The sequence below is a fragment of the Crassostrea angulata genome, chromosome 10 (assembly GCF_025612915.1).
Source record: "Crassostrea angulata isolate pt1a10 chromosome 10, ASM2561291v2, whole genome shotgun sequence".
NCBI classification, from domain to species: Eukaryota; Metazoa; Mollusca; class Bivalvia; order Ostreida; family Ostreidae; genus Magallana; species Magallana angulata.
In genome coordinates this window covers 12,082,136-12,098,238 of record NC_069120.1, presented here as the reverse complement: position 1 = coordinate 12,098,238, position 16,103 = coordinate 12,082,136, and the positions used below count along the sequence as shown (strand labels likewise).

Here is a 16,103-nt window from a genome sequence, read left to right as displayed (position 1 = left end):
ATTTTAGGAATGCGGCGACTTTTATTGTCGATCGATGAAAACTACATTGAAATAAATTTAAGATTAATTTTCAAGTTTAATATATGCATATTTGTATAAATATAAATTAATTATTCTTGTAACTTCGCCGCTAATGGGAAAGTCCATGAACTTATTGTCAACACTCGTATGTCGTTATCTTTTTGATTTTATTTTAACTTATTTATTGGTCAATGACTTTTTCAAATAATGTTCAATAAACGATCAGCGATTTTAAAACTCTTGAAATATCAAAAAAATGTGAATTTTAGAAGAAAAAGACTCGCAAAAGTTGAAAGAATTTATGACGATAAAACAACCAAACAAATACTATAATACCAAAAGCTCTGAAATAATATAATTGTATAACAGTTTAAATCAGAAGAAAAATTATGTGAACAGTTTCTATCAATGACGATTTGAAATTAATCAGTTTTATATTGACGTGGCTCAGTAATCTCTGCATGCATAGTTTATCCACTCCGTCCGGGTCTGCAGCACCTGTATGATCCACACACATCATTGTTAAACCAGTCGGTGTATTCGTGAGAAAAGCAGGTCGGTCTGCACCACCCTCGGTTGTTAGCACACGAATGACTGTCATGGTCACTCCTTATTCTTTGGTAGGAATTTTCTTTAAAGAAAATTTGGTAAGAAATGAAAATTCTACATAAACTATCATTAAGCAAACACACATCTATTAGTAAGAGCAAACAATGTTTGTTTACATTATGATACGGTTTATGAATAAGCGCGTCAAATTTCGCAGTAGTACCGGGGAAATATTTATCAAAATTATAGAATATACATGATTTGTTTGTAAATGTAAAGATAAATAGGCCCGTCAGATTTGGGCAGATATTTTCTATTGCAATAGCTTATCCTTAACTATAGTATCGTTTGGGTTTTTGGTTTGCACCCCATTGTCCAAAAAAGGTAAACTGACCATTTTAAAATCAACGTAATCACTACAAATACATGTGTGTGTGTGTGTGTGTGTGTGTGTGTGTGTGTGTGTGTGTGTGTGTGTGTGTGTGTGTGTGTGTGTGTGTGTGTGTGTGTGTGTGAGAGAGAGAGAGAGAGAAGGAGGGAGAGAGAATGTTGAATGAATACCTCTCCTCCTTATGTTGTATCTGTAAAGGGCGTAGGCTCCGTATACGGTCACCAAAGCAGCAAAGACTGGGGCTGATACGGTCAGCCCTGCGTACGATGCTATAGGCAACAAAGCCTGGGCTTGTCGTTTGTTTCTTGTCTCATTTACTTCTTCTAAAGTTTTGGCCATTATGGAAGCAGGCGAAACCAAAAGAACAATGAAGATAGCACTCAAGAATGATTTTCTCTCCATGATAGTCCTATACGTTAACAAATCTAAAAAAGAGGTACATAAAATTAATTTTTATCCTGTGAGTAAAACATTATATATAAGCTAAATACATAGCGCTATTTGATCGAGTATTGATAATCAAAGTAATAAACCATTTTTTAGAAAAGAAATTGTTTTACAATTTGTTTTCTCCAAAAGTTTTAATTTTGCAACGAAATTCTATAGTTGATTTTGCCAAAGAACTGCGAACGATAGCATTGTCTAGCCGCCTAACTAAAAGTCATTTTTTGAAAGTTGTCTAATTAAAGTTTTTTTTTATAATTTAAACATTTATGTATATTTTCATTAAATATTTAAATGATTTGGTCAAACAAAGAGAGATAACTTTGTATTTTGGGTTAAAATAGCTAATTTCATAACGGAAATGTTTTTTAAAATGTCTCCCCCCCCCCCCCCCCCCCCCCCCCAGTGAAACAAAAATTCCTTTTGTTGGGTTTTAATAATTGTTATTTAGCATATTTTAACCAAAGGGTCTGTTGTTTCGGGGGGAAGGGGGGGGGGGGAACATATGTCCACAGACCGAAATACATTCCAAAAGAATTTTGCTTTGTAAATTTTCGAAAATAATAAACAGATATGACTTAATGTGAAATTTTACTTTAATATATATCTTTAATATGTTATTATTAAGTTTTTATGCACATATTGGCCGCTAAATAATATTTTCCTCACTCATAGAGACCGATTTCAATGGAAATTTTTAATGACTCGACGTTAGCAAATCTTTTGTTTAAAAAAATAATTTGATTACAAATTTTATTTTGATATAAATTGATAAGGATTTGATTATACTTTTTAGTAGAAAATTTATTTTTTGAATATCTGACAGAAATTCCGAAATATTTGGATGTAAAATGTAGGCGGGAAACGGGCGTTAGCGTTCGCAGTTCATACAGCTTTGTTTTATTTTTGTCTTTTCATCATAAATTCAATATATATCTGCTCAACAAATGTTCATTGTCAAGAAATTATCTAATATTTTTTTTTTACAAACATGTTTTGGTATGGCAATGGTTAACAAATAAAGAACATTCCTAAGATTTGAGGGTTATCTAGGAATGTTTTATTTCAAAATCATCCATCATGTTAACATAAGGTTTGAAAACCTTAAAAATATCATAGCTAACGTCTTCATAGCTACAAATATATACAAATATTAAACTATCATGTTAACAAGTGTATTTGTAAAGTTTATGCATTTTAAGAAAATAAACGTCTGGAATTAATCTGCAGTTTGTTTTTACATGTACAAATTAAACATTTAAATAAAAAAAAACGACCAAACGTCTTTGGCGATGTTCATGTAAATTATTACATTAATGGATGCAAATTGTAATGAAATACATCCAAACATCTATTGACATAATTTATTTCAATAGTGATTGTAATGAAACACATTCCAAACAACTTTTGAAAAAATGTATTTCAATTGTGGTTGTATTTCAATATTCGTTCACAGGTGCTTGAGGGCAGGATCGACCCCCCCCCCCTTCCACCCCCACCCCCCGCCCCAATATATAGACCCCCGGGGCTTTATTTTTTATTAAATTATCCTTTTATGACATATTTCTAATCTAATTTATTCATCCATTGCCCAAAATTACATAAAACAAACATTTTTGGAAAAAATCAGACCCTCTGTTCATATTGATATAATACAAGGAGGTTGCTAACTTCGTCTGCTAGCCGAGAGGCACTGCCGATGAATATTTGTTAAAATGTACTATCAAACTACATCTACCAGTAAAAACGGTGACCTCATGTCTTAGCCCAATAATTCCCTTCACTGAATATCTGCATGCCATGCCCGTGTAAATACATTTATTAGGTAAATAGGACAATTTTCACCGACAAGTTGCAAGATTTGAACTGATTCATCTGGAACCAACGGAAGTGATGTTTTATCGCAAGGAAGACAACTCCGAAAGATTTATGAAATTGCATGGCAAACTCGAAAAAAGTACAATTCATAAGAAATATGAATTCTAATCTAAATCAAGGCGAGAAAACTTTTTTATCGTCTTGGGAACTGGAAAATCTAATAGAAGGCACTCATACTGAGTGTATTACAATGGAAGACATAAAAGACAAAAAAATAAATTCTGTAACGAGTGTAGCGAGGCACGCATTTTTGTCATAGAGTTACCTCCCTTAGTTATATAGATTTACATCATTAAATGCTTGTTAATTATCTCTAATCATTAGTATATTGTTTGATCTTCTTTACAATAATAATCATTGTATATAAATACTTAGACTTAGAGATAACAGAGGTTTCTGTATAATACAGGCAGTATTATTTATTCAAAATATGGCATGGATGAAACTAAACACCCATTTATTGTTTAGAGCGGTTTATTTATATAAGGCTCTTCCGTGTGTGTGAAAGAGCTTGACTACGTGGTTATAGCCTGTGTACGTCTCTCTGAAACTCTTGACTTTGAGTACTCTCTGCGAGTTAAAGTGTTGATCACTTTGGTAGCGGTTACGTTTTCGACGGAGATAGGGGTGTTGGCATCCTCTATCGTTAAGCTACAGCTCGGCAGAGAACTTAGTAAGGCTAAACACATAGTGAGTTCAGATAAGAGAAGTGTTGGCATCTTCTCTAGGGTATCGGGCTATTCGAGGTGTTGGTATCCTCGGTTGAGCATCTTGGCTATAAGAGGTGTTGGTATCCTCTATAGGGAACTGGGTTATACGAGGCGTTCGAACCTCTGTTGTATAGACCCAGTAGTAGCGAAGATACCCTTGTTACTGAGAAGTAACCTGGTAAAGGCTCACCAGGTAGCACATAGACCTTGTACTTGGGCACTTGGTTAGAGACATTGGTTTGGGCCACGGGTCTAAGACACCTATTTGAGACAGTGCTCGGTTTCATCCATAGCCTGGTCCAGGAAGACCAAGATCTTGTAAATACGTTGTGTCAATCTGTTTTGTTCTCCGAGGTCTGATTCTACGCAGACCCTTATCCCATAGTAACGTCAGACAGATAGTCTACCCCCTACACGTTACACAAAATTTGGTGGCAGCGGTGGGATATCGGAGAGCTGCAAAACACTGTAATAGGTCAGTATGGATGAAGTTGAAAGAGAGATCTCGTTCATAGATCAAAAGCTGAAGAAGCTTCAGGATAGTTTGGCACAGAGAGACCACTCCACCCCTCTGCCCAGAGAAACTAAGGAACCTGCTTTATACGACTCTGGGATGGACACGGGACGTCCATCTATGTTACCAAGACGAAGTGCATCACCAGTCTTGGCAACAAATGCAATGCCTCAGACACAACAGCCCGGTGAAAGTCCAAGAGCGCAGAGCAACGAGGTTTTAAACTATGCTGATATGGGTGCTAGACCGAAAGACAAAAGACCTCCCAGGACGGAGTTCTCAGAGGATGATTATCTGGACCCAAAAGAAAAAGCTCATCCTATGACTGAGTTCTTAGAGGATGATTACCTTGCTCCAAGCGTTACAGTGCGCAAAGCACCTAGAGTCAGGTTCCCATCTCCTATAAGGAGAGATGCCCATGACACACGCAAAAAAAGCGAACAAATCTACTAGTGTGAATATGAAGCCAGCCACATATGATGGTTCGATCACTTGGCAGGACTACCATAGCCACTTCGAGGCCTGTGCAGATTTGAATGGTTGGACAGAGAGAAGTAAGGGCACTTACTTAGCTGTATCGTTGAGAGGAAATGCATTGGGGGTTCTTGGAAACTTTCCCAAAGGAGCGATTCCTGATTATTATGAACTGGTTAAAGTTCTCGAGGAGAGATTTGCTCCTCCAGGCCAGACAGAGCTATACAGGGTGCAAATGAAAGAACGTCGGCAGAGACCAGGTGAATCACTCCCAGAGCTAGCCCAAGCCATTCGTAGACTAGCGAATCTGGCATACCCCACGGCTAATTTAGAAATACGAGAGACCCTGTCCAAAGATCAGTTTGTGGATGCTCTGGTAGATTCTGACATGCGAATCCGGATAAAACAGTCGCGTCCCACAAACCTCAATGAAGCTGTTAAGTTAGCTGTTGAGTTGGAAGCATTCAACAGGGCTGAACATAAGAGCCATTTAAGAGCCACAGTGAGTGAAACAGTAAACGAGGTACAAAGTTCAAACGAGAGTGATCTAGCAATGATGATCAAAGACCTCACTAGCAAGTTTGATAGGCTCCAAAGAGATGTAGAGGAAATACGACAAAGAAAACCCTCGTCTTTCGCAGCAAGTGACGATAGAAAGGAGCATACAAAGAGAAAAGTCATAAAGTGCCATTACTGTCACAAGCCTGGACACATGCGCAAAGACTGCTTTGCACTAAAGAATCGGAAGTCGAATGCTGGGAATTTTAAACAGCATGAAGAAAAGCAAAGAAAAGCAAGTGGTTCGGTAGGCGCCAATACGATTGGTGTAGAAGCCGGAATGTTTCTACGGTCCAGACTTCAAGGCATTGAAGTGAACCTACTGGTTGATACCGGTGCTACTCTGACACTTGTTTCCTCAGCAATAGCCCAAAAAATTGCTCATGACCGCATGCCTGCTCTAGAGCTTATGCAAAAGAATGTACTAGATGCAGGTGGGAAAATGTTAAATGTGTCTGGAAAGGGAACGTTTCTTTTGGAGATCGACAATTTTTCATGTAATGTCACAGCCGCTGTAGCTGAATTAACAGTCGATGGTATTATTGGCCTAGACTTCCTAACAGAGTACCGGTGCATGGTCGATGTGCCGAACCAAGAACTTTGTATTGGGAAGTTTAATAAATTTCACATGGAAAAGAAAGGTCATTTTGGTTGCTTTAGAGTTTTGAATATGAACCAAGTTACGATCCCTGCAAATCAAGAAGTTATTGTGTCTGGTCAGATTTGTGTACCTAAAGGCGAGTGTCTCTACAATTGTGATGGTATTATTGAACCTGTGGAGAGAGATAGAAACGATTTACCAGCAATTGTTGGACGAACATTAGTACAGAGTGCTAACATAGTACCTGTGAGATTGCTGAACCCCTCTGACGAATCATGCTTAGTTAGGAAAGGAACGCTCTTGGCTCAGATAACCCCTGTTGAACATGTTGGTATCGTGCACAAAAGTGCCACACAGTCCTCAGGCCTTGATGATCAGTTGAAGAGTTTGTTAGGTCGTTGCAGTGAGGACTTGTCAGACCAACAGAAAGAAGCTGTGTGGAGTCTTCTAAGAGAATACAATCATTTGTTCGCAAAGGACAACTCTGAGCTTGGTTCTACCAATGTTGTAGAACATGAGATAAATGTTGGTAATGCTAAACCAATAAAAGAGCCTTTGCGTCGACTTCCATATCATTCCGCTGATACCGTAGATGAGCATGTGCAAGAGATGCTCAGGGATGGAATCATTGAGCCGTCGTCCAGCCCATGGGCAGCTGGAGTAGTTTTAGTGCGTAAGAAGGATGGTTCAACACGCTTCTGTGTTGACTATCGGAAGCTTAACAAAGTGACAATACAGGATGCTTACCCGCTTCCCAGGATCGACGAGTCATTAGATAGCTTGTCAGGCAACAAGTGGTTTTGTACTCTCGATCTATTTTCCGGGTATTGGCAAGTCTCAGTTAAGCCAGAAGACCGTCCAAAGACAGCATTTATGACAAGGAAAGGGCTGTTTCAATTTAAGAAAATGCCATTTGGTCTAAGTTGCGCACCGGCAACATTTCAGAGACTGATGGAGAAAGTTATGACAGGTTTGCAGTGGGAAACCTGCTTGATCTACCTAGACGATATTATCATCGTAGGGAAGACATTTGAAGACATGATCCAGAATTTAAGAACCGTGTTTGATAGACTTCTTGATGCTGGCCTTAAACTGAAGGCTAAGAAGTGTACATTGTTTGCCAAGAAAGTGTTGTACCTGGGCCATGTCATTTCAGAGGAAGGGATCTCAACAGATCCAGAGAAAGTTAAGGTAGTGAAAAATTGGCCTGAGCCATGCAATGTGAGCGAGGTCCGTTCTTTCCTTGGTCTCTGTGGATATTACAGACGGTTTATAGCACAGTTTGCTGAAAGAGCCAAACCGCTGACCAAGCTTACAGAGAAAGGAAGTGCCATGGAATGGACAAAGGAATGCAGAGAAGCCTTTCTTGATTTAAAAGAGAGACTATGTAAGGCACCTGTGCTGGCAATGCCAAATTTTAGCCATGAATTTATCCTTGATACGGATGCCAGCAATATGTCGATAGGGGCCGTTTTATCTCAGAGCATTGACGGTGTAGAAAGGCCCGTTGCCTACGCTAGTCGTACTCTCTCTAAGCCTGAGCGCCAGTACTGCGTCACCAGAAAAGAGTTGCTCGCAGTTGTCTACTTTACCAAGTATTTTAAACATTTTCTGTATGGAAAGCAGTTTACAGTTCGCACGGACCATAGTTCCTTGCGTTGGCTTCTGAACTTCAAGAATCCCGAAGGACAGTTGGCTCGGTGGCTGGAGTCGCTAAGCGTTTTTGACATGAAAATTGAACACCGTCCCGGCAAACAACATGCTAATGCTGACGCACTCAGTCGCAAACCATGTAAGCAATGTGGTTTTACTGCGGACCAGGAACGTGAAACTGCACAAGTTGTCTCTCATGTCGAAGTTAAACCTTCCTCCATGTCTATGCAAAGTCTCCAAGACAGTGACCAACGCTTAAAGATGGTCAAGCAATGGGTCGAGAGTGGAAAGAAACCCGATTATGCTACAATCAGCAGCGAAGGACGAGTCCTTAAGTCACTTTGGTCTCAGTTCGAAATTCTGACCATTGACAACGGCATTTTGTATCGGAAGTGGGCTGATGACAAAGGTACAAAGATGCAAGCCATTGTGCCATACAGTGAGCGACGCACGGTCCTGGCTCAATACCATGACAATAGATCATCAGGACATCTTGGTGTGTCTAAGACAATATCAAAAATCCGTCAGGGCTATTATTGGCCAGGGATCCAGTCTGGTGTTCGGGCATACATCGCTGGATGTGACAAATGTAGCAGACGAAAGGGGTGCCAGAAAAGCAAACGAGCGCCCATGCAGATAACACAGACAGATTGAAGCTACACAAGTCCCAAGTGTTGGCAGACGAAGAAGTAGATGCAGATCTAAAGGCTGATGATGATGAGTTACCAAGATCCGATGGGGACGAATCGGATAGGGAAAGCAATCTCGAGGGTGTTTGCTCAGAGAATAAGCGAACACGGAGACCACCAGTCTGGTTGCAAGACTATGTTAGATATTAGCCAGTTGTCTTAGGCAAAGACATATTTTATGCGAGGGCGCATAAACTTAGGGAGGGGGTAATGTAGCGAGGCACGCATTTTTGTCATAGAGTTACCTCCCTTAGTTATATAGATTTACATCATTAAATGCTTGTTAATTATCTCTAATCATTAGTATATTGTTTGATCTTCTTTACAATAATAATCATTGTATATAAATACTTAGACTTAGAGATAACAGAGGTTTCTGTATAATACAGGCAGTATTATTTATTCAAAATATGGCATGGATGAAACTAAACACCCATTTATTGTTTAGAGCGGTTTATTTATATAAGGCTCTTCCGTGTGTGTGAAAGAGCTTGACTACGTGGTTATAGCCTGTGTACGTCTCTCTGAAACTCTTGACTTTGAGTACTCTCTGCGAGTTAAAGTGTTGATCACTTTGGTAGCGGTTACGTTTTCGACGGAGATAGGGGTGTTGGCATCCTCTATCGTTAAGCTACAGCTCGGCAGAGAACTTAGTAAGGCTAAACACATAGTGAGTTCAGATAAGAGAAGTGTTGGCATCTTCTCTAGGGTATCGGGCTCTTCGAGGTGTTGGTATCCTCGGTTGAGCATCTTGGCTATAAGAGGTGTTGGTATCCTCTATAGGGAACTGGGTTATACGAGGCGTTTGAACCTCTGTTGTATAGACCCAGTAGTAGCGAAGATACCCTTGTTACTGAGAAGTAACCTGGTAAAGGCTCACCAGGTAGCACATAGACCTTGTACTTGGGCACTTGGTTAGAGACATTGGTTTGGGCCACGGGTCTAAGACACCTATTTGAGACAGTGCTCGGTTTCATCCATAGCCTGGTCCAGGAAGACCAAGATCTTGTAAATACGTTGTGTCAATCTGTTTTGTTCTCCGAGGTCTGATTCTACGCAGACCCTTATCCCATAGTAACGTCAGACAGATAGTCTACCCCCTACACGTTACACGAGTTATCTTCCTTGCGATAAACCTTTACTTCCCATGGTTCTAGATGGACGAAGTTAGCAACCTTCTTGTATTATATGTACAGAGGGTCTGATTTTTTTTTTCAAAAATGTTTGTTTTATGTAATTTTGGGCAATGAATGTATAAATTAGATTAGAAATATATCATAAAAAGATAATGTAATAAAATTAATAATAGTAAAGTCCCGATGGTCTATAATCTGGGGGGGGGGGGGTTGGGTTCGATCCTGTCCCCAAGCACCTGTGTATTCGTTGCAAAGTGATTATTATAATCAAATACGACCCTAACAACTACCGAAATGATGTGTTTTAATAGTGGTAGACAAAGTGTTACTGTTACACACAGACAGAATGATAGAACGGCAAACAATTAGACGGACTGACAGACAAAATTCAATATCTACCGCTTTGAGTGAAAGTGGAGTTACAAAAATATTTAATATGAAATTAATTCCGAGCTACATAAGAATTATAATATCAGTAATGGCAGCGTATTTCAATAGTTGATGCAAAACGATTCTTATAAGAAAATTACCCCACTACTATCGAAATATTTTCAAAAGTGGTTGTATTTAAATAGTGGTTGCAAAGTGCCTCTTACAATGAAATACATTCCAACCACTAATGAATGATATATTCCAATAGAGGTTATGATTTTGAATAAGAAATTCATTTCCAGTATTTTCATTTTATAAGGTATTTTAATATTTTTACCTGTAATAATTTTCTAATAATAATTAATTTTACATGACGCAATCAATTATACAACCCAAAGTACATTTTAGAATTGCTCTTACTCATAAAATTGCAACATAATCTAATATATCACACTGACATACCCTTAATAGTCCGACTGTAGTACAATTACAGTTTCTCCTCCTGATAATATATAACTCTGGTATTGAGTTTCTTATTTATATGTATTGCATTTTTAGTTCCTTATATATTTTCATCTCCTTGTGTTGTTTCATTAATGAGCTGCGATCTGATTTGCCAATTCTCTTCATAACCCACTTGAGCAATTTCTTCCTCTTTTCGTTTTATTTTTTGAAAATAAATCTTGAGAACTTTAAGAACCCAATTAAACGTTACTCTTCTGTTTCTACTTAAAACATGATGAGAAACAAATTGTTACCGAGTAGTTAGTAGTTAACTTTATGCTCTGTAGAATTTTGTGCAACTGGTATTGCGTAAATCAAAATCATTTATTTCTTTTCCATAACTGCCTGTTTACATTTATTACATTTATTATGACTGCTTATACTGCAATTATTTTAATCAGTACCATCTTAACCATATTTTCTGTACGAATTGGAGTGTTCAAAATCTGAGTGTCTGATTTAAGCAGTATATATAGAACAGAATTTTTTTTTTTTTTAAAAGCAAATGTTTTCAACAACCTGTAAGCAAGGAAATTACTAGTCCTTTGAATCTTTTTGATTGTAAGCTAACAAAACGTGATACAACAAAGACAAAGAAACGAAATATAGAAAATCTGTTTGATAGGGTTATGACATACTTTTTACTCATAAATGCAGATAAATATTCTTTTAAGTGTGTGTCTTCTCAGAAGTGATCATTAGTTTCAAGAAATTGTGGTTGTTTATTTTTATTTGAATACATTGTCTCCAAAACATTGCTATTCAAATTTTTACCAACAAGAATCTAAATATCGCCACAAGGCTATGAGAAATGAGGGACTGCTTTTTTGTATAATAAAAGGTCTGCCCCGTAAAGAAGTAAATAGCTCCTCTTTTATTCCGTCTAGGAAATTATAAAAATAAAAACTTATTTGAAACACAATTATAATCATTCGAGTTCATAATTCATTGTTACAATTAGAAAGTATAAGCATAGAAAAGTTTGGAAACATGAAAATCGTTTTGAATATTTAAATCCATTTTTACAATCTGTAAATAACAAATGCATATGGATTTTTGGTGTCAACAAAAGGAAATTATGTAATGAGACAGAGCAATTCTTTTTTTTCAATATAACAACCTTTAAATAGGCTATTATGACACCGCAAACGAAGTTTTACATATATAATTACATACTAGACTTTGACCCGTGCGTGTACGGGTTGACATTGCATATGATATCGGACATTTACAAAATAGATACATCAACACACCGTATTGTTGACATTTACATAACCAAGCTTTAAGCCTACAATTACGCTATAAATTAATCGAACTGTGTATCGGGACAGGTCTTCACTACAGTTAAAATGCCTCCCAATACCCGAAATATAGAAAAAATTTGCTGATAAACGCTTCGAAACGATTATGGAGAAAATTAATGAAGCTGCATTGAAAATAACAGTCAACTAATTTCACATCTTCACAACGTTAAGGTTTTGTGATTACGGAACTCCACACAAACCCTGTTTGTGTGGAGTTTCGTAATCACAAAACCTTGACGCTGTGAAGATGCTAATTTCATAACAAACTATTTTGAAGCTGTAAATACCTTCTAACAATTTAATTCTATTATTGAACAATCCAATACTTTTTCACCAACGTTTTTTACAAGCTTCTAATTTATACACCATGTTGACATTCGGAACTCTCATATTAAATGCACTGAGTTAGAGTTATCTCACGTAGTTTCTTTGATGAACAGAATATGTTGCAAATTTCCAATGAAAATCTACACGTATTGTATTACCATATCTGAGTTTATCCATGCAAATGTGATATTGTGGAAACATAAACTAATAAAGAACCTCCCGTGAATTAGTGTGAATATAATGCGCATGCGCAAGATTGTAAAGGAATTTTCGTTGATTATTAATTTGCGAAGCTTGATTAAGAAAAATTTAAAAAAATTGGTAATCTTCAAGAACCAATGAAGTATAAGTCATTGCGTATCATTGAATAAAAAAACAACAATTAAAAACAATTTAAAGAAAATACACGTGCACTCAATTATGAAGCTGTAATAAATGTGTGCACACATAATTCGAAATACCCTAAAGTAATGAAAAGCTCTAAAGATACATATTTTTGAGATGAGTATCAAAAATAATTTCCTGCGTTAAAAGCAATGTGAGTTGAACATAGAGTTGTCCATCGCAAGTTTTCCCGAATTGTTTCTGTCCAAAACTGACCAAATCTGTTGTCAAAAGATAACAAGCAATTACTTTGTAATTACTATGCAATTTCTATGAGTTTCAATTTTATTTTTATTTTGTAAGCAAATTACAAAATCAGAAAAATGTTTTTTTAATCTAATAGAACTGCGCAGCTACAAACTTATCTTGAAGTATAAAAATTTTTTTAAAGGAGGTCATTAGTGTCCACTCTACTACCATGTGTTAAGAAATGGTCAAAGCTTGCCTAATTTTATATTTTGGTCCACATTTGTACACGATGGCCTTACATTTTCCTTAAGGGAAGTACTAGCTAGAAACTTCATACCATACAAGTACATGCTTACGAAAATCGCTCTTTCAAACTATCCTCTTTTTGTCGACATGTGAACCGTCTACTTCCTCCATCGCGTCCCCTAGTACAACGTGAACTTCTGTCACGTTGCATCTCATCTTTGTTTGTTTTATCTTGTTTGGTTGTTTGTCTGCTTTATTTCGTAGTTTTAAAGGAAAGGATTAATCTTTGCATTAAGATAAATAAAAAGGAGCCAATTGCTACTGTGAAGTGACTGAATGACATAGCTTTGCCATTCAGTTATCTTTCCAGGTCTTTCAATTAACATTCAGTCAAGTGAATGGCACACATGCTGTGTTTGTTTCAAACATGGTGTTTTTATTCAAAAATAAAAAAAATGTAACGAGCCTTGTTTACATTACAAAAATGTCTACCTTAATTTGAAATTTACATTTTTGACCAAGTCGGTTTTTAAAACTACATGTACCATTAAAAATACCATTTTTATATTAAATGATATTAAATCCGCAGGGAACTATAGTCATCATTGCTGTCTTTCTGTCTGTCTGTCAGTCATTCATTCAAATTGTTTACTAATTATGAACAAGTATTTGATTTTTTGATATGACATGTATTTACGAGAAGTTCGGGTGAGTTAACTGTAGGGGTTATAGGTGCCCTCTAACGCTTATTATGAATACCTCTTGAGGCCCTCTACCTAATCCCAGTTTTATCAATTTTTTGTGGTCAATCTCAAGTGAGATATAAACGCCTGAAATGAGCCAAAACCTCTGGGAGCCACTTGGTGGTACCCCTACAGCCCAAATTGAAGCCAAGAAGTAATAGCCCCATAGGTCGTCTACACTGCCCTGGTATTCGTTTGATGCACACTTCAAAGATAAGGAAGATAAAGGACCACTTTTAACCGCTATATCATTGTGATGTGCTAAAATGTGACAAAGTTCGGGTGAGCTAAATAGTATCTTGTATATATTTCCAAGGTTCACGTCAAAACATGACTGAAACAAAATAATCCGAAATTCATGCTTGAATTTCTTTCGTTTTGGTTTAAGATTGAGGCTAATTTTTAATGAGAATAAAATCACAATGTAAATTGTCTGATCGTTCCACTTTTGTAATAATACGAGGATTTTTATGATTTTCGATGCATGTTATTGACGGAGAAAAGTAAGACTCGGAGATCAATTTTTAAGCATATGTATGTACAAATACTAATATTTAACTGAATTCAATAGACACAAAAAAATTTATAATTTTATCCAGGCGAGCTTTACTACCTCCAAAGTTGTCAATGCACAGAGAAATTATTCAGGCATATTTTTTTTTTGGTTATTAATTAAAATATGCCGGTAATAAAGTAAAATATAATTTTATGTTTGTGCACTCTCATTACTTTGATGAATTTCTTTATTGACTGCTAGCTTCTACGGGCTTAGTGGCTGCTGTTAGTGGCTGCTAGCTTAAACCTGGTAGATCCAACTGCACCATTCTGTCCAACACAACAAATATTACTGAACAAATTGAACATTTCTTACTTTTTCTTACTTTTTATCAGCAGGGGGTAAAGTTATTGTTTTCTAAAACGTATAAGCACACTGGAGAGTTTTAAAGAAAAGCGAAAAAAGTGCTCATTAATGTCAGTAAGCCGTTTTATTTGTTTAATTAAAAAATGACGGTACATCGCTCACCTGAGCAACAATAGCAAACTTACGTATGTCTGATACAAACAGCTTTGATAAATCAAATACAAAAATATCTGTAGAATTTAGCACAATGTTTTTAAATTTTTGGTACTTCTTTAACATTGTACCCCCCCCCCCCCCCCTTAAAAAAAATATAAAGATTTTGAATGATTTTCTTCTATATATTGCTATGTGATGTTTTGCTATTGTGGAAACATATTACCTTCAGGAGAAATGATTTAAACAAGCTTGATACTACACCTCCTAAAAATGCTTTCACAAAAGTTTCAACTTTTTTTGACCAAATCTTTCATGAGAAGATTTTTTAAAGATTTTGCCTTAAATATATCTAAGTTAAATTTTTCCCCCTCACCTATTTTGGCCCGACCATACCCCCAGGGATCATGGTATGAACAAACATAAATGTACACTAATCATCACTACGTAAAAAGCTTTCACATAAGCTGTAACTTTACCAACCAAATAGTATCTGACAGGAAGATTTGTTTCAAAGATTTTCTTTAACTTTGTTAAAGTTGTTTCCCCTTTTTAATCCCTGCATGAAAACAAACAAGAAAATCAATACACACAAGAAAACCATACTAATGAAATCTGTAAGAAAAAAAAAACTGGTGCAAATATATAGCTATTACCATACATATTCTGGTATTCTATTAATGATATGAAAATTATTCCCTCCCCCACCACAAAAGCTTGGAAAATACACACATATTTATCATTTGAAAGTTAGAAAATTGATTGTTAAAACCAAACACTTTTCACAAATGCTTATATGTAGATGTATTCATTTTTAAATTACATGTATTACAACTGTTTGTTGCATGTACATTTATGTAGAATGCATTCATAAAATTATCCTCTATATGTAGGGGTTACAAAAAACAGTCAGAGGTAGTTTCTAGAATTTTGGAGTAGAGAATTTTGCTACTTTCTTATAAGTTTCCTGCTAGTTATTAAGATAGTTGAAACATGTTACCAAACTAACTGTTATACTGTTGGGGGGGGGGATTATTTTTCCAAGCATACTCACATCAATGAATAAAAATGCATGTAGGTATTGTATTGATAGGTATTGTTTTAAATTGGCTTGCGTTTACTGGTCTTTATGCTAGTGATTGTCATTGTGATATAGGAATAGGACTGTAAATATCAGATTCGCAGATCTTTTAACCTTTAATTTATTTCTTCGAAAATTTGAGTATAAATAATTTGTCATTACACGCACTGATCTATAGGGGTGTCGCGAGTCAGGGTCACTTCCCCTGTTGTATTTAGAATTACAAATTTCATAACGAGAACTATATAATGACAATGAATCCGGCCTACCCAGGAAAGCACTTAAAAATCATGTTTATTAAAATGTATTGTGGGGACGGG

General features: G+C 36.4%; 2 protein-coding genes across 2 annotated transcripts; one reads left to right on the top strand and one right to left on the bottom strand.

The window, feature by feature from the left end:
• Positions 1–306: 306 nt before the first annotated feature.
• Positions 307–10,587, bottom strand: LOC128166336 (big defensin-like). The gene is made up of 3 exons (XM_052831434.1): positions 10,453–10,587; positions 1,132–1,386; positions 307–652 (listed from the first exon to the last, which is right to left on the bottom strand). Exons 2-3 carry the CDS (start codon positions 1,361–1,363, stop codon positions 492–494), a joined length of 393 nt encoding a protein of 130 aa, XP_052687394.1. The 5' UTR covers positions 1,364–1,386; positions 10,453–10,587; the 3' UTR covers positions 307–491.
• On the top strand, positions 4,475–4,960 carry LOC128164901 (uncharacterized). Its single transcript, XM_052828968.1, has one exon. The coding sequence runs from the start codon at positions 4,475–4,477 to the stop codon at positions 4,958–4,960; it is 486 nt and encodes a 161-aa protein (XP_052684928.1).
• Positions 10,588–16,103: the final 5,516 nt, after the last annotated feature.

Excerpts from the sequence above, each read along its gene's own strand:
- LOC128166336 (XM_052831434.1), bottom strand. The coding sequence starts at position 1,363 with ATGGAGAGAAAATCATTCTTGAGTGCTATCTTCATTGTTCTTTTGGTT. Across the intron at positions 653-1,131 it reads ATACAACATAAGGAGGAGAG|AAAATTCCTACCAAAGAATA; the intron begins GTATTCATTCAA and ends TTTTCTTTAAAG.
- LOC128164901 (XM_052828968.1), top strand. The coding sequence starts at position 4,475 with ATGGATGAAGTTGAAAGAGAGATCTCGTTCATAGATCAAAAGCTGAAG.